At 57.0% G+C, this 21,358-nt stretch overlaps 1 protein-coding gene across 11 annotated transcripts in view; it reads left to right on the top strand.

The window, feature by feature from the left end:
• SETX (senataxin) overlaps positions 1 to 16,226 on the top strand; it is a 74,064-nt gene extending 57,838 nt beyond the window's left edge. For 8 of the 11 annotated variants that reach the window (XM_070058311.1, XM_070058312.1, XM_070058317.1 and 5 more), the window contains 8 exons: positions 1,496 to 1,645; positions 3,463 to 3,570; positions 5,646 to 5,833; positions 6,685 to 6,777; positions 7,449 to 7,613; positions 11,713 to 11,811; positions 13,698 to 13,785; positions 15,321 to 16,226. In XM_070058311.1, the coding sequence (XP_069914412.1) occupies positions 1,496 to 1,645; positions 3,463 to 3,570; positions 5,646 to 5,833; positions 6,685 to 6,777; positions 7,449 to 7,613; positions 11,713 to 11,811; positions 13,698 to 13,785; positions 15,321 to 16,013 (1,584 nt within the window). In that variant the 3' untranslated portion in view covers positions 16,014 to 16,226. The remainder of the gene's footprint in view (positions 1 to 1,495; positions 1,646 to 3,462; positions 3,571 to 5,645; positions 5,834 to 6,684; positions 6,778 to 7,448; positions 7,614 to 11,712; positions 11,812 to 13,697; positions 13,786 to 15,320) is intronic. The other 3 variants (XM_070058321.1, XM_070058324.1, XM_070058322.1) reach the window with 3 other exon arrangements.
• The last annotated feature ends 5,132 nt before the right edge of the window (positions 16,227 to 21,358 follow it).

Below are 21,358 nucleotides of genomic sequence, written 5' to 3'. Positions count from 1 at the left end.
CCTTAAAAATAAATAAGTTTTTTTTTTTTTTTAAAGTTGACTTTTCTTATTGTATCTGTCAGCTTTTCAGAACTTTAACTCAGATACCTGAGAGGGGCTTTTCAGAAAGAAAATTCACTCAGCTTACAGTTCTGGGGGTTCCTAAGCCTACAGTCAGGTGGCCCCTTGGTCAGGAATTTGGGGAGGCCAGAGGGTGGCAGGGTGATCACATGGTGAGCCGGGACGCAGGCAGAAGAGCTGTGCCAGACGTGGCCTTATGTTACCAGCCCCTCAGGAGAGCCACCTCCAAGGGCATGCCCCGGTGACCCAAAGGCTCCCGCTGGGGGTGAGGACGCCTGCTCCCGTGTCACAGAGCCTGGCTCCTGCACCCAGCTCTGCTCCTGACTCCAGTTCCCTGCTAATGCGCACCCTGGAGGGCAGCAGTAATGGCTCAGATGGTTGAGTTCCTGCCACCTATGTGGGAGACCTGGATTGATCCTGGCTCTGGCTTTGGCCCCAGCCGGAGGCCATTGTGGGCATCTGGGGAGTGGAGTGGGTGGAAGCCTGCTCTTGCTGTCTCTCTCTCTCTCTCCTGTGTCTCTGCCTTTTAAAAGACCTCCCTCCAGCCCCACCCTCCAGATGTCATGATCAGGTCAAGTCTGCACTGCACAAGTCGCTAACATCAGTCTGTTAACCGGGGCCAGCACCTGCAGTGCCAGCATCCCATGTGGGCATTGGTTCCAGTCCTGGCTGTTCTCTTCCGATCCAGCTCTCTGCTGTGGCCTGGGAAAGCAGTAGAAGATGGTCCAGGTCCTTTGGCCCCTGCACCCACATGGGAGACCTGGAAGAAGCTCCTGGCTCCTGGCTTTGGATTAGCGCATCTCCGGCCATTGCAGCCAACTGGGGAGTGAACCAGTGAATGGAAGGACCGTCCCCACCCCACCCCACCCCCGCCTCTCCTTCTCTCTCTGTGTAACTCTGACTTTTAAATAAATAAATATTTTTTAAAAATCTGTTAACCATCAGCATTACTCTTTGGGGCTTAAACAACTGCAGTAGACTATGGGGAGCCAAACAGACTGTTAACACTGGAGATAGAAAAGCTCATCAGATTCACAGGCGTTTTTGTTGGTACTAGCTTTATAAAAAAAATCACAAAATATACTTAAAAATGACAAAGGTATGCATTTGAGCATAGTTCAGACCCTGTTTTTACTCATAATCACTTCACAACTGAAAATTATTTTCATTCAGATACCTTGCTGTGTATATATCCTACAAAAAGACTGTTAATCTACTTTAACAAAATTGAAACCTAAATAATTGTTTATTGTACTTACATTGTGTTCTTAGACTACAAAGCACAGTATTTGCTGGTTCCTGATTGTCCTGAAAGCCTGAGCCGGCTTCCTGATTGGAGTTTCCGCCTCTCACCAACACATTTGTGCATCACGTGGTGCGTGTGGCTGTCGGGAATTCATGTGCAAGTGAAAATGTGTTTTGTTTGTTCTTGTAGGTTCAAGGGCGCCCCCAGAAAACACAGAACATCATCATCTTGGAGTCGCATGTCATCTGCTGCACACTGAGCACCAGCGGTGGCCTGCTGCTGGAGTCAGCTTTCCGTGGCCAGGGTGGGGTGCCCTTCAGCTGTGTCATTGTTGATGAGGTCAGTGAGTGGGAACGCGGCTGCTGAGGTGCTGAGAGCAATGGTTTCGCACACCTGATCTTTCCATGGCACGCCGTGTGTGTTCTTGGGTTGAAATACATTTCTGGGGGCGCTGTGGCACAGCCGGTTAACGCCCTGGCCTGAAGCACCGGCATCCCATGTGGGTGCCAGTTCTAGTCCTGGCTGCTCCTCTTTGATCCAGCTCTCTGCTATGGCCTGGGGAAGCAGTGGAAGATGGCCCAAGTCCTTGGTCCAGGGCCCCTGCACCTGCATGGGAGACCAGGAAGAGGCTCCTGGCTCCTGGCTTTGGATTGGTGCAGCTCCAGCATTTGCGGCCATCTAGGGAGTGAACCAGCAGATGGAAGACCTCTCTGTCTTTGCTCTCTAACTCTGTCTTCCAAATAAATTTTTTTTTAAAAAAAGAGAAAGAAATATGCTTCTGATGACCTGCTGTTGGTAAAGTTGCTTTTTTTTTTTTTTTTTTTTGACAGGCAGAGTGGACAGTGAGAGAGAGAGACAGAGAGAAAGGTCTTCCTTTGCCATTGGTTCACCCTCCAATGGCCGCCGCGGCCGGCGCACCACGCTGATCCGATGGCTGGAGCCAGGAGCCAGGTGTTTATCCTGGTCTCCCATGGGGTGCAGGGCCCAAGCACTTGGGCCATCCTCCACTGCACTCCCTGGCCACAGCAGAGAGCTGGCCTGGAAGAGGGGCAACCGGGACAGAATCTGGCGCCCCGACCGGGACTAGAACCCGGTGTGCCGGCGCCACAAGGCGGAGGATTAGCCTAGTGAGCCGCGGCACCGGCCCTAAAGTTGCTTTTGCAGTGCTGGGACTCTAGTCTGAATGATACCTGATTGCTTGTGACAGAATCCCTGCTGAATGGTTCCTGCTTCTCTGAGGAATAGCTCTGGTTCCCTTTGAGGCAGTTCTGTGTTTGTTTTGATTAGAGAGAGGGAGACAGAGAGAGATGAGAACTCAGTGTCTTCCAGTCCACGGATCACTCCCCAGATGCCTGCCATGGGCTGGGCTGGGCTGGGCTGGGCTGGGCTGGGCCAGAGCCAGGAGCCGGGAACTCAGTCCAGGTGTCCGTCACCCGAGTACCGGAGCCATCCCCTGCTGCCTCGGCTGGTGCTGCTCAGCAGGAAGCTGGCGTGGGGTGGAGCCGAGACGCCAACGCAGGCCCTCGGCGGTGCTCCCCCCCCCCGGAGGCAGTGTCCTGCGCCACGGTGCTGCCAGGGAGCGTCCTCTCCTGCTGGCTCCATCACAGAGGAAGCCTTACTGGCCCCTGCCTGTGCTAGAATTTAGGGCAGAAGACAAGTGAAACCCAGGAGGTCCGGGTTCCAGTATTTATACGCTGTAAATGTGTGCAACCATGTGGTGATTTAAAAAACTCAAAAGTAATTGAAAAGAAATACCTGTCCACTCGCCTGAAAGAACAGAAGCAGCGGAAGTGATGACCTCGTGGGGGAAATGTTGACCTGAAGCCACTCCTGAGTCTTGAGGCCTGGTGCGGGGCCAGGAGCTGGGGAAGCGAGCACAGACCAGGGCGCGGAGGAGGGACCGCGACAGGAGGAGCCTCCGGGCGGCTCCCGGGTGGCGGCACTCGTGCTGGCTGACTCCACGCTATTTGGTGTGTGCCTACACGAGTGGAGGAGGTTGTGGTGTTCTTGTTCTGCTTTACTGACACTTGGTGCAGAAGGAGAGTTGTGATGCTTTGCTGTCTGATCAGAACTTGAATGAGTGAAATAGACCCATGCGGCCGAGTTAACGGGCAGGGTACTGAAGAACCCCCCCATGTTCTCCCCTCCCCCGCCAGGCTGGGCAGTCCTGTGAAGTGGAGACCCTCACGCCGCTCATCCATCGCTGCAACAAGCTGATCCTGGTCGGGGACCCGAAGCAGCTGCCGCCCACCGTCATCTCCATGGTGAGCTCTCATGCCTCGCTGCCACGTGCAAGGGGCTTTATTTGTTCTTTGTCCTGAAGGAGGGTGTGTGTCTCGGGTTCTCGTCTGTTATCTGCACGGAAAACTAAGGAGTCAGCAAGGAGGGGAAGCGCTGTTTGGGTCTTTTTTGTTGTTGTTGTTTAAGATTTATTTATTTTTATTTGAAAGAGTTACATAGAGAGAGGAGAGGCAGAGAGAGAGAGAGATGTCTTCCATCCGATGGTTCACTCCCCAGTAGGCTGCAACGGCCAGAGCTGCGTTGATCCAAAGCCAGGAGCCAGGAGCTTCTTCTGGGTCTCCCATGCGGGTGCAGGGGCCCAAGGACTTGGGCCATCTTCTACTGGTTTCCCTGGCCATAGCAGAGAGATGAATCGGAAGTGGAGCAGCTGGGACTAGAACCGGTGTCCATATGGGATGCCGGCGCTTCAGGCCAGGGTGTTAGCCCGCTGCGCCACAGCACCGGCCCCAGCGCTGTTTGGGTGTTAATAAGTGTAAGTGTAAGTCTCTGAAGACGCCCCTTAGTTGCTGGTTGTGTGTAGATGGATCAGGTGCCTGCGTGCCAGGCCTGCCCGGGGAGGCCCTGTGCGGACACTCTGAGGGCTGTGCCTGGTTAATTCCAGCAGCACAAACATGAGAACATAGCAGGCATGGCGGAGAATGCCAGCCTCCTGGTTCATATCAGACAGATGCCAATTAGGGGAAACGCCGTAAAGAGAAAAGGACAGGCTGCGGCCTGCGTTGTGACGCGCGGGTTAAGCCCCGCTTGCAACGCCTGCATCCCGTGTCAGAGAGCTGACTCAAGTGTGGGCTGCTTTGTGCCCTAGAAGCCCATGCACCTGGGAAGGCAGTGGACGATGACCCAAGTGTGGGCCCTGCCGTCCACGTGGATGGAGCTCTTGGCTCCTGGCTTCAGCCTGCCCATCCCAGCTCTTGCTGCCATTTGAGGAGTGAACCATGGATGGGAGATGTCTGTGTGCTCTGTCACTGTGGCTTTCGTGTACACACACACACACACACACACACACACACGGCCGCTGACTGAGGAGTAAGGCCTTGTTTCTCAGTTTGAGAAACGGGCTTGTTTAGGCTTGCACGTACATCTCTGGACCCAGTATCCTCAGCGTCACTCGTGAAGGTGCCATCCTGTTTTCAGAGCACGCTTTACTCCAGGTGTGTAGGGAAGATCTCTGTGAGCGTGCTGCCAGCACGGAGGGGTGTGCAGGACAGCTTCCCCCGTGTGTGAGGGCGCTCTTTCTCCCGGGGCTTGGTTGTGAGGTGGGAGCCTGCGTGCGCCGCGGCGCCGATGCTCTGTGTGGATGTGGGTGGAGAGACGGTCTGCAGAAGGCTTGCTGATGGCGGCGCCCACTATTTCTGCTGCGAGGGTGTGACTAGAAGTAGCTTGTTAAAGTCTGTGTTAGATTTCTCTCTTTCTGACTGCTATTCAGATTCTTTTCTGTTCGCATCGGCGTGGCATTCCCAGCAGCCTGTCTGATAAGCAGGGTGTGGGCTGTAAGTGACGGGGAGGTAGTGCAAGTTACGGGATCGATCCATGGCTTCTTTTTTTTTTTTTTTTTTTTTTAAGATTGTTTCATTTATTTATTTGAGAGGTAGAGTTACAGTGAGAGAGAGAGAGAGAGAGAGAGAGAGAGAGAGAGGTCTTCCATCCATTGGTTCACTCCCCAATGGCTGCAACGGCCGGAGTTGCGCCAGTCTGAAGCCAGGAGCTTCTTCCGGGTCTCCCACGTGGGTGCAGGGGCCCAAGGACTTGGGCCATCCTCTACTGCTTTCCCAGGCCATAGCAGAGAACTGGCCTGGAAGAGAAACAGCCAGGACTAGAACCGGTGCCCATATGGGATGCTGGCACCGCAGGTGGAGGATTAACCAAGTGCGCCACGGCGCCGGCCCCGATCCATGGCTTTTGACAGTCAGGGTCAGAAACCTCTCCTTCCTCGGAGTCTGACTTTTTCGTAGTCTTAAGCCACTTCAGCCTGGCCGTCGTGATAGTGGGAAGTCGAAGTGAATTCCTGGAGCTTCTTCCTTTCCTCTCCTCATGGCAGAAGGCACAGGAGTACGGCTACGACCAGTCGATGATGGCTCGCTTCTGCAAGCTGCTGGAGGAGGCCGTGGAGCGCAGCAGGGTGGGCAGGCTGCCCGTCCTGCAGCTCACCGTGCAGTACCGCATGCACCCGGACATATGCCTCTTCCCCTCCAACTACGTGTACAACAGGAGCTTGAGAACAAATAGGTGGGTGTGCTCGCCGCCCTGCCCAGCGGATCCCGCGGCGGAGAGCTGTCGCTCTGCCTTCTCGCGTCCTGTCATGAAAGCACTGACCAGAGACTTTAACCATTGATTAGAACAGCCACGTTGGCTCAGCAAGTGCCAGGGAAGAGCGATGACTCCTTGTCACACAGCCCAGAGAGAGTCACTGTGTGCGTTTTTGTGTATGTGCTTCCAGTCCTTTTTATTTTTTTAAGATTTATTTATTTATTTGAACGGCAGAGTTACACAGAGAAGGAGAGGTGGGTGTGGGGGTGGGAGGGAGAGAGAGGTCTTCTACCCATTGGTTCACTCCCCAGATGGCTGTAATGACTGGAACTGCACCAGGCCGGAGCCAGGAGCTTCTTCCTTGGTCTCCCACACGGGTGCAGAGGTCCAAGGACTTGGGCCATCTGCTGCTGCTTTCCCAGGCCATAGCAGAGAGCTGGATCGGAAAAGGAGCAGCCAGGTCTCGAACCCGTGCCCATATGGGATGCCAGCACTGCAGGCCATAGCTCTTTACCCGCTGTGCCACAGCACCAGCACCCGCAGTCCTTTTGAAACAGTGGACCACCCTCTGCTTAATTATTTTATGACTTTTTTAACTTACAAGTCATTTTTCATTCATAGATTTTTATAGTTTAATTACGTAGGTCATTCTCCCCAGCACTAGAATAGAAATGCAGTGTTCTGTTTCTTTCCCTGACACACATCTGCAAAGGAAGGTCTCTCCTCCCCTCTTAACTTTCCCAGCTCCCTCCTCCCAGAGGAAAACAGTAGTGATAATAGTACAGTATCTCTGATGACTTACATTTGGAATGGTGGCTGGTTTTTTATAGACTGACTGAGACCAACCGGTGTTCATCAGACTGGCCGTTTCAACCTTACCTCGTGTTCGATGTCGGGGATGGTTCCGAAAGACGGGATAACGAGTATGTCCCCTCCTCAGTCCCCGGGGGTGGCCCCAAATCCATCATTTCCTGCTCAGGTCTGCACTTGGAACATTGTCCATGTGCGTCTCTCTGCCTCTCCTGAGAGGCAGTCTGGGAAGTGCTAAGGGAGGGTGGGGGCGAAGCTGCCGGCTCGTCTCCGAGTCGGGAGGGTGCGTGCTGAGCGGGCAGTGCTTGCCGCGGTGCCGTCACGTGTTGGATCGGGGTGGCGGTGAGGAGCGTGTAGCCTGGGAGGGGAGTTGAGGGCAGGAGGTGACGTCACAGGGTTCAGCCCTGGTGGCCTTGCTCACGGTCTGTCTGTCACGTGGCCCGCGTGGCCATGCAGGCACTTGAGGGAAGGGGCACAGCTCAGACACTGTCGGTGGTGGAAGACAGGAAGTCCTTGATTCATGTCAGGTGTGTCTCCACGCTGACTGTTAAAGTACCGCTCTTACTATTGCTGTCCCTCGTACAGCAGCTGTAGTTGCTGCCGAAAATTCTGTTGCCTCCACACTGTTCTCCGTGCAGCTTGGCGTCTGCTCAGTTGGCTTGCGTCTGTGCGTGTGTGCCTTTAGTGCTCGCCTCTCTTGTACTGGGGGGGGCAGAGCCACCCGTGGGACTTGGCAGTTGGACTGCTGGTAACTTTGGTGTGTTTTCTTCTCTGTCTTATGTAGCTCATATGTAAATATTCAAGAAATCAAATTGGTGATGGAGATAATCAAGCTTATTAAAGACAAAAGAAGGGACATCACCTTTCGAAACGTCGGCATAATCACCCACTACAAGGCCCAGAAGACGATGATCCAGAAGGATCTGGACAAAGAGTTCGACAGAAGAGGGTGAGGCGCTCCGCAGCTGTTGTGTTGGGCCGGGGGGAAGGAGAGGGTCCCGAAGTGGCAGTGCAGCAGAGGGCGCGAGGGCACGCGCGGGCCGCCTGTGGCTGCTGGTGCCCCTGCGGCCGTGGGAGGTCGGCCTTATGCGGGAACAGGGTCCCGTGACGTGTTCATCCGAACTCTGATCGCGGCAGAAGTAGTGAAGTCACATTCTGCTTTGAGTAGATTATTTAACCCTTTCAATACCTTTGTGTGCAAATTGAAGATTTTATTTTTTACATTTATTTATTTATTTTTTGACAGGCAGAGTTAGACAGTGAGAGAGAGACAGAGAGAAAGGTCTTCCTTTTCTATTGGTTCACCCCAAAAGGGCTGCTACGGCCGGCGTGTTGCCCCAATCTGAAGCCAGGAGCCAGGTGCCTCCTCCTGGTCTCCCATGGGGTGCAGGGCCCAAGCACTTGGGCCATCCTCCACTGCCCTCCCGGGCCACAGCAGAGAGTTGGTCTGGAAGAGGAGCAACCAGGAGAGAATCCGGCGCCACAGGCAGAGGATTAGCCTAGTGAGCTACGGCACCGGCCTACATTTATTTATTTGAAAGACATTGTGACAGAGAGGGAGAGACAGAGTTCTTCTGTCCACTGACTTACTCCCAGATGGCCACAACAGCTGGGGCTGGAATAGGCCAAAGTTGGGAGCCAGGAACTCAGTCTGAGTCTCCAGGCACTGGGACATTTCTCACTGCTTTCCCGGGTGCATTAGCAAGAAGCTGGCTCAGAAGTGGAACAGCCAGGACTTGAACCAGCGCTCTGATAGGCGACGGTGGCGTTGCCAGCAGTGGCCCCTGAAAGTCATCCTTCGTCTCCTTACCCAATACTAAAAGTCAGATATTGGAAACCCATAAATTCAACTGTATCTTAACCTAGAAACAAACATACAGGCTACCAAAGCTGACTCTAGGGAAAATAAGAAATCTGAATAGGCCTAACAAGCCAAGAGATACAGAGTTGGTGATCGGATACTTCCTAATAATGAAAAACCCAGCCCCAGGCTTCACTGGTGAGGTCCACCAAATAGTAAGACAAGACTTCGCAGTGGCCCCCTCCCCCTCACGCTCTGTCTCCGTTTGGTAGTTCCGCTCACGGCACAGGTCCGGAAACCCTCAACAGCACACTGACGGAAGAGTTCAGCGTTGTAGGGCTGTGCAGCAGCCCCGGCTGGAGTTTGTCCCGGCATCCAGGGGGCAGCGCTGCGCCGAGAGCAGGGGGAGGCGATTGCCTCGTAGATAGAGGAAAGCCTGTGAGACAGCCCAGCACCGTGCACGGACGTGCGTGCCAGGCCAGCTGTGGGCGGCTTGGCGCTGCCCCCGGGCCTCTGATGGGGCTCGCTCTTGCTGCTGTATTGGGCGAACTCCAGCCAGATGGGTTAAGCACGAAACTGACGGAAGGCTTTTTTGATACTAGAAAGGAAGAAGTGAAACCGTCATTTTTCCTAATGACCTGGTCTCATTCACAGACACACTAGCAAATCCATACAGAGAAGCCGGTAGTGCTAATGAGCACAGCAAAGTTGCGAGATACAAGATCAATGTTCAGAAGTCTGCTGTTTTTCTGTGTGCTACAAATAAACAGTAGGAAAGGAAATAAAAACAATCCCGCTTAAGATAGTGTAAAAAGAATAAAATGCGTAGGACCGTTGTGGCACAGTGGATTAAACTGCTGCTGGGGACACCCAGGTTCAGCACGCTGGCTTCGGTCCTGGCTGCTCCATTCCGATCCAGCTCCTCACTGATGTGGCTGGGGAGGCAGCAGGTGATGGCCCAGGAACCCCTGGGTCCCTGCCCCCATGTGGGAGACCTGGATGGAGCTCCTGGCCCCTGCCTTCAGCCCAGGCCAGCCCTGGCTGTTGTGACCATTTGGGGAGTAAACTAGAGAATGAAAGATCTCTCTGTCACTCTGCCTTTCAAATAAATAAATGAATCTTTTGAAAAAGAATAGATAGAATACTTAGAAATGGATATAACCAAAGAAGTGGAAGACTTGTACACTCAACATTGACCATAAAACATTGTTGAAGGAAATGTGTTTTAAAATTTCTTTTTTTTTTAAAGGTACTATTTTTTTTTTTAAGGTTTATTTGAAGGACAGAGTTACAGAGAGAGAGGCAGAGACAGGGAGAGAGGTTTTCCATCCACTGGTTCATTCCCCAAATGGCCGCAATGGCCAGAGCTGCGCCCATCCGAAGCCAGGAGCCAGGAGCTTTTTCCTGGTCTCCCAGGGGTGCAGGGGCCCAAGGACTTGGGCCATCTTCTGCTGCTTCCCCACGCCATAGCAGAGAGCTAGATCGGAAGAGGAGCAGCCGAGACATGATCCGGCACCCATATGGGATGCCGGCACTGCAGGCGGTGGCTTTACCTGCTACACTACAGCTCTGGCCCCCAAATTTTTTTTAAGGTTTATTTATTTGAAAGGCTGAGTCACAGGCAAAGAGAGACAGGTCCTTCATCTGCTGGTTCACCCTCCAAATGGCCACAACGGCTGGAGCTAGGCCAATCCGAATCCAAGAACCAGGAACTTCTTCCAGGTCTCCCGTGTGGATGCAGGGGCCCAAGGACTTGGGCCATCTTCTACTGCTTTTGCAGGCCACAGCAGAGAGCTGGGTTGGAAGTAGAGTAGCTGGGACTTGAACCGGCGCCCGTATGGGATACCGACACTGCAGGTGGTGGCTTTACCCACTATGCCACAGCACCAGCCCCAGGCAGCGGTTTTTTAGACACAACCAGAGAAATTAAAATGGGTGAATTGGACTTGATGAAAATGGACAGCTTTTGTGTGTGGGAGGACTCGCGAGTGAGAAGAGAACAGGTGATGGAAGCAAGTGCTCGCGAGTGTGTGTGAGAGGCTCCTCTGGGACATGCAGGGAATCTAACACCCAACAGCAACAACAGCTGAGATTGTTTATTGAGATTGGTGTACTTATTTGGGAGGCAGAGTTACGGGGTGGGGGGAGGGGAGAGAGAGAGAGTGCCAGGACTCGAACTGGTGCCCCTGTGGGATGCCAGGGCCTCAGGCAGAAGCTTAATGTACTAAGCACAGTACTGGCCCCAGTAAGGGACAGACAGAAATGGCTCATACGCACATAAACCTCACGTGTGATGAGGGGAATGCAGCTCAGAACGACAGTATTCCGCATCACACTCACTGCAGCCTGCGGTTTAGGAAACGGTAACGAGTGTTGGGCAAGATGTGGAGAGGCTGGAGCCCTTCTACACCGCTGGTGAGAATGGTAACCAAGGACGAGCTGTAGCCTGACCGTGCGACCTAGAACTTCACTCCTAGGTGCACCCCCAGAATTGAAGAACTGAATGCCCGCGCAGGCCCAGGCAGTGTGGCCCCGCTGTTGGCATGGCTGGTTCAGCCAGTGCTGGAGACGGCCCATCTCCTACCAGAGTGCTGGTTCCGGTTGCAGGCCTCCACTTGTGATCCAGCTTCCTGCTTCAGCAGCAGATGGCCCACGTCTGCTTGGGTCCCTGCCGCCCACAGGGGAGACCTGGTGGAGCTCCAGACCCTGGCTTTGACCTGGACCAGCCCTGGCTGTTGAAGGAGTGAGCCAACAGATGGGGAGTCGGCTCTCTCCTCTCTAATTCTGCCTTTCAAATACATAAAAAGATTATTTTTCTTAAAAATCTACTTAAATACTTAATCGTAAGCATTAGTCATAGCATTGATCGAGTGGGAACAGCGTAAGCAGCCGTCCGTGGTGGGCGGGTGAGTGCGTCGTGCTGGGTCCGTGCGGGGAGGCTGTTGTCCAAGAGCAGTGGAGTACTTGGGCGTGGCGCGGTCTGGGGGAGCCTTGGCGATGTCGTGATGGGGGCAGCCAAGCGCAGGAGGTCACACATCGCACGATTCCGTTGATATGAGATTTCCAGTGGAGAAAAGTCTCAGAGACAGACAGCAGAGTGGTTAGTGATTCTCACAGCCTGGGGTGAGGGTGAAACGGGGACTAATGGCAAAAGTACCATGAAAAATATTTCTCAAACACTATTAAACTAACATGTGCATTGAGTGACTTTTGTACTTGGGTAAGTGTGTTTCTCTTGGGTGTTTAGACCGGCGGAAGTAGATACTGTGGATGCGTTCCAGGGCCGGCAGAAGGACTGTGTCATTGTCACGTGTGTCAGAGCAAATGCCTTGCAAGGCTCAATTGGGTGAGTGACCTGTCACTGCTTTGTTCACTTGTTTATCATCCAGGACTAGATCATTGCCGATCCTGCTGCAGAACACCGTCGTTCGCTTTGTTTTCTGGTGAGATCTTGTGTAGCAGCATGAGGATGTCTGACTTGGAGACCTGTTAATTCTGCTTTCCCTGCTGTCTGCCATAGGAGAGGACTTGGCAAAGTTCATGGAAGAGTGAATGAAATTAGGAGATGTTTATTTTGCTGAAAAATATTTTTAAATCCATAGTTTTTTCATAAGTGAAATAAATAATTGGGTGACGCATATTTTGCAGGGGTATGCTACTCTTTTTTTTTTTTTTTTTTTTTTTTAAAGATTTGTTTTGTTTACTTTGAAAGAGTTACAGAGAGAGGTAGAGCCAGAGAGAGAGAAGTCATCCATTCCGCCAGTTCACTCCCCAAATGACTGCAAAGGCCAGAGCTGAGCTGATCTGAAGCCAGGAGCCAGCAGCTTCTTCTAGGTCTCCCACGCGGGTGCAGGGGCCCAAGCACTTGGGCCATCTTCCACTGCTTTCCTAGGCCACAGCAGAGAGCTGGATAGGAAGTGGAGCAACCGGGACTAGAACCAGCGCCCATATGGGATGCCGGCACTGGAGGCTGGGGTTTTACCCGTGTGCCACAGCACCAGCCCCATGGGTATGTTACTCTTCATGGCGTGTGTCCTGAGGTGGTGTCTTTCCTGCTTTGCCTGGGTTTGTTCTCTTTAGCTGCTGTCACTTAACTTGCTGAGGACACTCCCAGGGATGGCAGGAACGCCTTTAGTCTCTAGGAGTCTGTGTGGTGGTGTTCTCACTCATGCAAGGCAGGTAGGATGTACAGGTGGTCAACCTGTTTGACTATTCCTTCAGAAAATAAAACGTAAGTGCTCTCCGCTCCGCTGGGATGGGATGGGCCGCCTGCCGTGCGGAGCCCGGTTCCCACAGGACCATTTCCTGAAAGTGTGTCTGTTTCTGTGCTAGTTCGCAGTGTTCTAACAACACGAACACGCGTTTACGTTCATGAGTACATGAGCTTGTGTACTCTTAGAGAAGGTTTTTGAGGGACAGTGAGACAGAGACTGATAGAGAACAGGCTGTCATCTGCCAATGGAGTCCCCTGCTGCCTGCCGCATCCGCCCTGGGCTGGGGTCCGAGTGGCCAAGCCGGAACTGGGCTCAATCCAGGTCTCCCGCGTGGGCGGCAGAAGCAGTCCCTCCGCCGTGCTGCTGCCTCCTGGGGCCCTCGTGAGCAGGAGCTGGAGCCGGGTGTCCAGTCCAGGTGCTCCGATGCTGTGATGCAGGATCTTAACCACTCGGCTGATTGCCTGCCCCTGGGGTTATTTCTAAAACCTAAAGTCCTACTGTTCAAGTAGAATTTCTGGGGCCGGCAGTGGGTCAAGCCCGTCTGCAGTGCCAGCACCTGGCTGTCCGCCTCCGATCCAGCACCCTGCCGATGGCCTGAGAAAGCTGTGGAAGGATGGCCCACGTCCTTGGGCCTGCACCCAAGCCCGAGGCTTGAAGGGTGTTCAGGTTCCTGGCTTTGGCCTCGCCTGGCCCCGGCCGTTGCAGCCGTTTGGAGAGTGAACCAACAGATGGAGGATCTGTCTCTACCTCTACCTCTCCCTCTCTTTGTAACTCTGCCTGTCCAATAAAATGAGGACATATTTTAGAAAAAAAAATTTCTAGCATCGTATCACAGGCAAAATAGGAAGCAGACACGGCGCCCTGCTTGGTCTGTTCTGCCTTCGGTGGGAGTCGCTCCTGCGCCAGGGTTCCCCGTGCTTTCTAAGGCAGTGGCGGGAGCGCTGGAGAAGCCGTGTGAAGTACCGCCCGCCTGCCTCAGCCGTTCTAGACCAAGAAGAGGCTCTCTCTCGTTGCTTAGGTTCCTGGCCAGTTTGCAGAGAATGAACGTCACCATTACGCGAGCCAAGTACAGCCTCTTCATCCTTGGACATCTGAGGACCCTTATGGTAGGTACATGCTCGGGACCACAGCGGCGCCAGAGTGTGCCCTGCTTCCTGTGTCCCCCGCACCGGAGCGAGAGGGCGCGTCAGTGGGCACAGGAGCGAGAGGGCGCGTCAGTGGGCGTGGCTGACCACCCGGGGGCGTGGGAGGGACGGGCGCTCGTTGGCTCGCTTGGGGCGCCCAGTGCGGCTGTGCTCGGGGCTCCCCCTCAGCGCGCAGGGCTCCAGTGGCTCTGAGCGCCTAACCCTCGCTCACTGCCGTCCCCACGGTGGTTAGTGCCAGCAGAGGGCGCTCAATACACGTTCTCGCCTGCACCGGAGCCCTGTGCCTGCTCTGGGTCCAAGCGCTGTAGCCTTTGTTTTATGTACTTCTGTTTTTAAGTTATCAAGAAAATGTCACCGTAAGTTTAAATGCCACTACAGATGGATTTTAGACTGTTGTCGCCCTTAGCTGCAGCAGAAGGACAGAAAGATGGCAGTTCTGCCTCTTCCTGTCTCTGAGATTGTCTCCACTCCTGTTCGGGGCGGGGTCCGTGGGTGGTCTGTGCTGTGGCTGGGGCCCTTCTGCCGTCTCACCGTGTGCTCTGCGCAGATGGGTGCGGAAACGGGCAGTTGTTTCATAGCTTCGAGAAAACTATAAAGGGTGCGTAACTTCCTGTAAATTTGTAGTTGTGTCAAAATATTTTTTAGAAGTTATTTTTCCTGTGGCCATTGGAGCTGAGTGTTGAGAAAATCCGGTTTCTTGCAGGCGGGCTCGCGTGCCACAGTTGTGTGCACAGTTGAGCAAAGCGCGAGAGAGATTGGTGGTGACGCTTACGTTTGCAGAGTAAAGCGTCCCTGCAGGTTGGTCCCTTGGGTCTTGCTGGCAGGGTCTCCACACACAGCAGGAGTCGCGTGCCTGGTGGTGCAGCCTGAGAGCAAGCAGGGGGGAGCGTGAGGCGGCAGGACAGCCCGAGGGGGCGCAGGGAGCTGGTGTGGAGACGGCTGACACCCCGTCCTGGGCCGCTCTCCACTGCCCGCGGCTGGAGGAGGGCGGTGCCGTGACGAGAAGCCAGCTGCCTCCCTCACACTCGCCATCCGGCGTCCCAGCCTGTTCTTTCGTTCTTTTACTTAACTTTTTTTAAAAGATTTATGTATTTATTTGAAAGGCAGAGCTACAGGGAGGCACAGAGAGAGAGAGAGAGATGTAGAGACAGAGAGAGAGGTCTCCCATCCGCTGGTTCACTCCCCAGATGGCCACAATGGCCAGAGCGGCAGCAATCCTGAGCCAGGAGCCGGGAGCTTCTTCCGGGTCTCCCACGCGGGCGCAGGGCCCAAGCACTGGGGCATCTCCCACTGCTCTCCCAGGCCACAGCACAGAGCTGGGTCAGAAGTAGCTGGGTCTTGACATCGCCCGGATGGGATGCCAGCACTGCAGGCGGCGTCTCCCCGCTATGCCACAGCGCCGGCTCCAAGAGAGTCCTCACGTGTTAGAATGAGAGCTGGGCCGCGCGCTGGCCAGCACCGCGTGTCTGGTTGTGACCCTCTTCCCTGTGTCCCAGGAGAACCAGCACTGGAACCAGCTGATTCAGGACGCGCAGAAGCGCGGCGCCATCGTGAAGACCTGCGACAAGAGCTACAGGCACGACGCCCTGAAGATCCTCAAGCTGAAGCCCGTGCTGCAGAGGCACCCGGCCCACCCCCCCACCACGGTCCCGGAGGTGGCCAGGCCCCAGGGCGGCCTGCCCAGCAACAGGCTGGACGGCGGGCTCGCCTGGACGTCCTTCGCTTCGTCTCTGTGCCACGCGCTCTCTGACGTCAAGGAGGACGCTGTGGCTTCCACGGTGCCCGAAAGGCAGGCGGTGCAGGACCCGCCTCGGGACCCGCGGCTACTGAAGAGGATGCGCGCCGACGCCCAGGGCGGTGTCCTGAGGGAGCCACGGCCCCCGAGCCCCCAGCACCCTGGATGCACCCCTCCGGCGGGAGAGCCCGGCTGCCCTGGCGCGCCGCAGGACGCGTGCGGTGCCGGGCAGCAGGCCGCGGCCAGGCTGGCCACGCTGAGCGCCCAGCAGCCTCCCGGGCAGGGGGAGCCTCTGGCTGCTGGTCCCGACGCTGCCGTGAGCAAGAGAAGGTGGGAGGCCCGGGCGCTGAGCGAGGGCGGGCAGGGGCGCTGTTACGTGTGGCGGGACTCGGGCTGGGACGCGTGGAGAGCGGAGGGCGACAGCAGCTCCAAGCAGCAGCAGCTCTGGCAGTGATGCCACCCGCCCTCCCGCCGCCGTGGGTCTCCGCGCCAGGCCGCCCCGCTCGCCCTTAGCGGCTGCGGTGCTGTGGGAGCCCGGGCCCCTGGCGCCTGTCCGCGGTGTCCTTGGGCGCCGCCTCGTTCCTTAGAAAGGTTAGACTGTAGTGAATGTTCTAAGAGTTGAAATGTATATTTGTATAGCAAATAACAAGACGCTTTTAAAGTTTAATCTAGTGGACTTTTTCTTTTCTCCGCTTAAAATGTTAATCACTTTTCCAGAGAACAGACCCTCCATGTACAAAGCAGGTGCGAGTCAGCGCCAGGCGCGTCTGGTTCCAGTCAGGAAAAGGGACCTTGGGGGCCACAGAGGGCCTCGCTCAGGGCGTCAGATTCTGGGCCGGAGTGCGCACGTGCCCCCTCCTCCTCCTCAGGTGGAATCAGGGGCTGGACGGTGACTTCTGGAGCTGCCACTGGGCTCCCATCCAGCGGGAGCCCCCAGCGCTGGTGGTTGCTGGGCAATTCCTGCCTCGCTGGCCACGGCGTCGCGGGTCTTGGGGCCTGGGGAGCTGTGTGGGAAGACGCTTCCCCAGGGCTCCCATCGCCAGGCAGCGTGGAGACCTCTGGGCCAGGCCCGGCAGAATATTTCGGGCAGGAAAGAAAAAAGATGACGAGGAGGCGCTTAGCACGAGGAAGAGCCGGCAGAAGCCACCTGGGGGAGGGGAGCCGTGTTGATGGAGTGTGGGGCGGCGTCGATGGCGCCCTGAGCCGTCACTGCCGGTGTCTCCCACCTGCACCGGACACCTGCCTGCCTGGCGCTCTGAACCAGGAAGCGGGCGCCTTCCCGAGTGCTTGGTGCCCCAAGGCAGCCTCTGTGTCCTTGGCGGGGGCGGGAGGGAGCCCCACCCCGGGACGGGCTCCGGGAGCCCCCTCCGCGCCTCGCTGCTGGTGTCCTGGAGATCGCGCCACTGAACAGACTTGCAGTGGTCACCACCGTCAGCGTCCAGAAAGTCCACTTCCGAGGGCGGCGGGGCGGGGCCTGGGGTGGGGGAGCCCCCTGTGCTCATTAGCAGGAGTTAGAAGTGCCTGCCAGCATTACTGCCGGCCCAGACATTGAACTTGAAGCTGTGTCGTTTCGCTGGTCACGTATCTGTGGAAAGTGTTTCCTGCGTGGACTGAGCCTCTCGATCGAGCTGGGGCGCGGGGCGCGGGGTGCTCGTCTTTCCCGAAGGTGAGAGCCGAGGCTCGTGCCGGCCGGGCCGGGGGTGGGGGGCCTGCGCTGCCTGCTCGCGCGCTCAGTTCTTTCCACTTGAGTGTGTCCTTCGGCTGCTCTGTGTGTGATTCGCCCAGGGTTCCTGGTGCGCAGTTCACTCGGTTAAGGTTTCTGTGGGTTACCAGGAGCAAACTCGAGAGATACACCTGAATGTGTCCTGTAAATGCGTTTCACAACGAGAATGTGCTGTTTGCTAGAATGAGCTGTGAGGTGATGGTTTTGCTGTACGGCACCGGTCTATGCTCCAGACTCGGCAGCTGCGGGTGGCAACAGCCCTCTTGTTAAAACCTGGATTTTAAGAGAAAATGGCCGAATTAGAGGTGGAGCCGAGAACGCTGCCGTGGGCTGCAAGTTGTGTTTGAGTTACGGCGCTGACGTCCGTCTGCTGGCTGCTGTGTGCCTGCCCTCCTGTTGAAATTGGGGTGGGGAGGTACGTGTCGAGCGGTGGTGTTGGTTAGGTCAGCCCAGCAGAAACAGCTGCCCCCCCCCCCCATTAGGCTGGCGCGGGGAGGAAGAGCAGGTGTAACTGCCCACGCCCCGAGCGGGACGCGTGTTAGGAAGCAGAGACTTCAGGGAGTTGTCGGACGCTCCCCGCTTGTGCTTGTTACAAAGCACTCGGCCTCGGTGCCTCCCGCCGCCCGGAGCATGCAAGCCGGGCCTGCCCCGCCCCTGGGTGCAGAGGGGACGTGGCGGGGCGGAGGCGGGGGCAGGCTTTGCCGAGTGCCTGGTGAGCGCTTGGTTCGCCGCAGCTGGGCACGGATTATTTAGTCACAGACTCCGCTGACCCATCCCGGGCGGTCGCCCCACCTCCTGGCTCTGGCCATTCATCCAGGAATAAATAATTCAGGGAGGGAACGGAAGCCGAGCGTCAGCCTCTGCGATTTACAGAGGCAGTTCCTGCGCTCGGGGGACCCCCCCCTAACTGCAAAGACCTGAGTTATTGTCGCCTGGCCCGGGGGCTGCTCCTGCAGGAGCGCCTGGCCCCGCAGCCGGGCTCCGCGGTGCCGCCGAGCAGCGCGCCTGGCTGGCCGCTCCCAGCCGTACAGGTGCGCCGGGGAGCTTCAGAAACGTTCCGACGCCCAGGCTGCACCCAGGAGTTTTGATGCAGTGAGCTTGGGTCATAGCCCGTCTTAAAAATTATTCCCAGGTGATTCCATTAAGCGGCCAGTGTCGGGGCCCCTCTACTGGGCGAGGAGGAAAGGTGCCCCAAGGGTTGTGTGTGCCGGCCGTGGTTCTTTATCCCCACGTGCCCAGGCAGCCGAGGCCCCTGTCCCGAGGCCTTCTGGGCGTCTCTGCTTCCATTCTGCTCAGGAAGTCCTGACACCAGCGGGGGGCGGGGAGGGAGACGGCTGGCTGCCCACATCCAGGCAGGTCCCCAAAAGGCAACCAGTGTGAGATGTGTGCTCTGGCCCCCGGCAGAGACGGCGGAAGCATGGCGCCCCGCGCTGGGTTGAGTCTGAGGAGCGCCTGGACACGCCTGTTCCCTGCATCGTCTGACGTCCCTGCCAGGTCCCCGGTGCGCACCCCATGACCATCCCAGGGCACAGATCGTGAACTGCGTACAGGGGCACATGCTCCCACGTCGCAGCCAAGAGCGAGCAAGACTTCAGCTCCACCCCAGTTCTTGCAACCCCAGAGAAGTCGTTTTTATTTTTTAATTATTTATTATTTGTTTATTTGAAAGGCAGAATTAGAGGCAGAGATCTTGCATCTGCTTGCAACGGCTGGAGCTGCGCCGATCCGAAGCCAGGAGCGTCTTCCAGGTCTCCCACGTGGGTGCAGGGGCCCAAGCACTCGGGCCACCTTCTACTGCTTCCCCAGGCCATAGCAGAGAGCTGGATTGGAAGTGGACCAGCCGGGTCTTGAACTGGTGCCCCTATGGGATGGCGGCACTGCAGGCAGCAGCCGCTACATCGTAGCGCCAGTCCCTCAAGTAGCTTCTTGACCATGGAGCCAAACCCCTGGGCCTTGCTAAACTGGATAGAGCTAAACTGGATAGATAGGAGGGTGTGTCTAGGGTGAGGCCATTGTTAAACTGGTAGGGAAAGGGACAGAACCCAGCCCCCGGCCTTTGCAGGTGGGGCTCTGCGCAGACTGCACACCCTCTCTGCTCCTCTTCCTCCACTTACTCTGATCCTTCAACCTTGGAGGAACTGGGGACTTGGCTGAAGAGCTGGGCTGGGTGAGGCAGTGCCCTGTGCAGCAGCGGGGGCTCCAGCCACAGGCCCACCCTGCCAGGGACACGCGGCACGGTTCCTTCCTTCCTCACATCCGGCTCTCCCGAGCTGTGCCTGTGGGTCCCGGGGCCCTCTGCATAATCTGTGCTGCTGACGTGGCCCAGAGCTGTGGTTTTGGTCTCACGGCCAGGCCTCAGCCCAGGGCCTTGCGATGCCGGGTTGGGGCTGGTGACATCTGGCTGTGTGTTTCATTTATGGAAAAGCGCTGAATGTACCTATCAGAAAATATTAACGGTTCCTGGCTCTGAGTGCAAGGCTGGGGCGACGCGAAGTTAAAAATGACGATTTTCTTCCAAGTTGTAATTTGCGTTAAAAGCGAAAAATGAATACGGAGAGCATTTCCTCATTTTCTCTGAACTTTCCTGGCCCGAGATTTGCTGGGATGGCCTGGGGGGCGGGTCCCCGGGGAGGAAGGGGCTGCTGGCAGTGGGGAGGGCCGGGGGGAGGTGAGCCACCCCCCTGCTCAGGCCCCAGGGCTGCTCCCCAGGCGCCCATCGAGCCTGGGAGCCGGAGGGCCTGGCACAACTGCAACGCGGTAGCCGGCTTATTTAGGGCCGCGGGGCAGTGCCCTGGACACAGAGCCGGGCGCTTCCATGAAGCCTGGTCCCCAGAGCTATTTGCTCAGCCTGGCCTGGCCGCAGGGTGAAGAGGTCGGTGGGTGGGTGGGAGCTGGTTCCCGTGTCCCCGCGTGGCTGGCTGCTGGCCTGCTGGGCTGACGGGTTAAACACTGGCCCAGGCCAGGCAGCCCTGGGTGCAGCCCGTGCCCCTGCTTCTGAGCAACAACTTCAGGTGGGTTGCTGCCCTGCTCCTGGCCTCCACTTACCCCTCCGTAAAATGGGCACGACAATCCCTCCCTCCTAAGGCAGTTCTCAGCCTGGGGCAGTTTGTGCCCACGCCGGGGAAGGGGTGTTGCTGGCCTCCAGGTGCCCCCAAACATCCCCAGCACCCGGGGCAGGGGCCCTGCCTCCCTCCCCGCCAGCCCATTTCGGAGCTGCCACGGTTGAAACCCTGGCCCTAGGTGACAGTGAAGGGCAGTGGCTCCTAGCATCCAGGCTGTGAGAGGGGAGCCTCCTCCGTGGCCGTCAGCCCCTGGGGACAGCGCACACCCTTCCCGGGAGGCGGCTCTCCGCTCCTGGCGCCGCTGCCCTTGCTTTCTCCTTCTCCGGCTGCCTGGGAGATGTCAGAGCTTTCCAAATGGCCACTGGCGACTTTCCCTCCGCCCTCGGCCGAGGTCAGGGCCCCCGCAGTCCTCGGGGACTGGGGCTGCCACTCTGATGTACAACACGCCCCACCTCCGCTCAGCTCGGGCTGAGCTGGTCCCAGGGAAGCTGACGCAGCAGAGGACCGAGCTGGCGCCCGGCCCCTCCCCCCAAGGGGACGTGGGTGTGTAGTAGGAGCTGGGGGTCCCCAGCCATCTGCGTCTGCGCGGCGGCGGGGGGGGGGGGGGGCTCACACGGCAACCTGAGGCCAACTCTGCTGTGTCCACAGGGGAGCACCTTGCCTCTCCCGGTGCCCCCGCCCAGAGGGGCACCGGCTGGAGCTCGGGGCCGCCCCCGCCTCCAACCCACATCTACAGGCTGACACATGGGGAGGGCCCAACGCGGAGGCTGTGGGGCGCACGGCGAGCCAGTGGCTTTGGAAGGCCCTCTGCAAGCCTGGCCCACACCCCTACTTGCAGGGCGTGTTGGCCAAGGATGCGCCCCGTGGTCCCACCCACCCACAAGGGGCCCGGGCACTCCGGGGACCTCCGCGTGGCTCTGTTCAGGAGGAAGTGAGGGTGCAGAGGGGAGCCAAGCAGGCCTGGCAGAAGGCACTTCTGGGGGTGCAGAGCTGGCCCCCCCGCAACATGGTGCT

The sequence above is a fragment of the Oryctolagus cuniculus genome, chromosome 1 (genome assembly GCF_964237555.1).
Source record: "Oryctolagus cuniculus chromosome 1, mOryCun1.1, whole genome shotgun sequence".
Taxonomy (NCBI): Eukaryota; Metazoa; Chordata; class Mammalia; order Lagomorpha; family Leporidae; genus Oryctolagus; species Oryctolagus cuniculus.
This window is presented reverse-complemented; position numbering and strand designations above follow the sequence as displayed.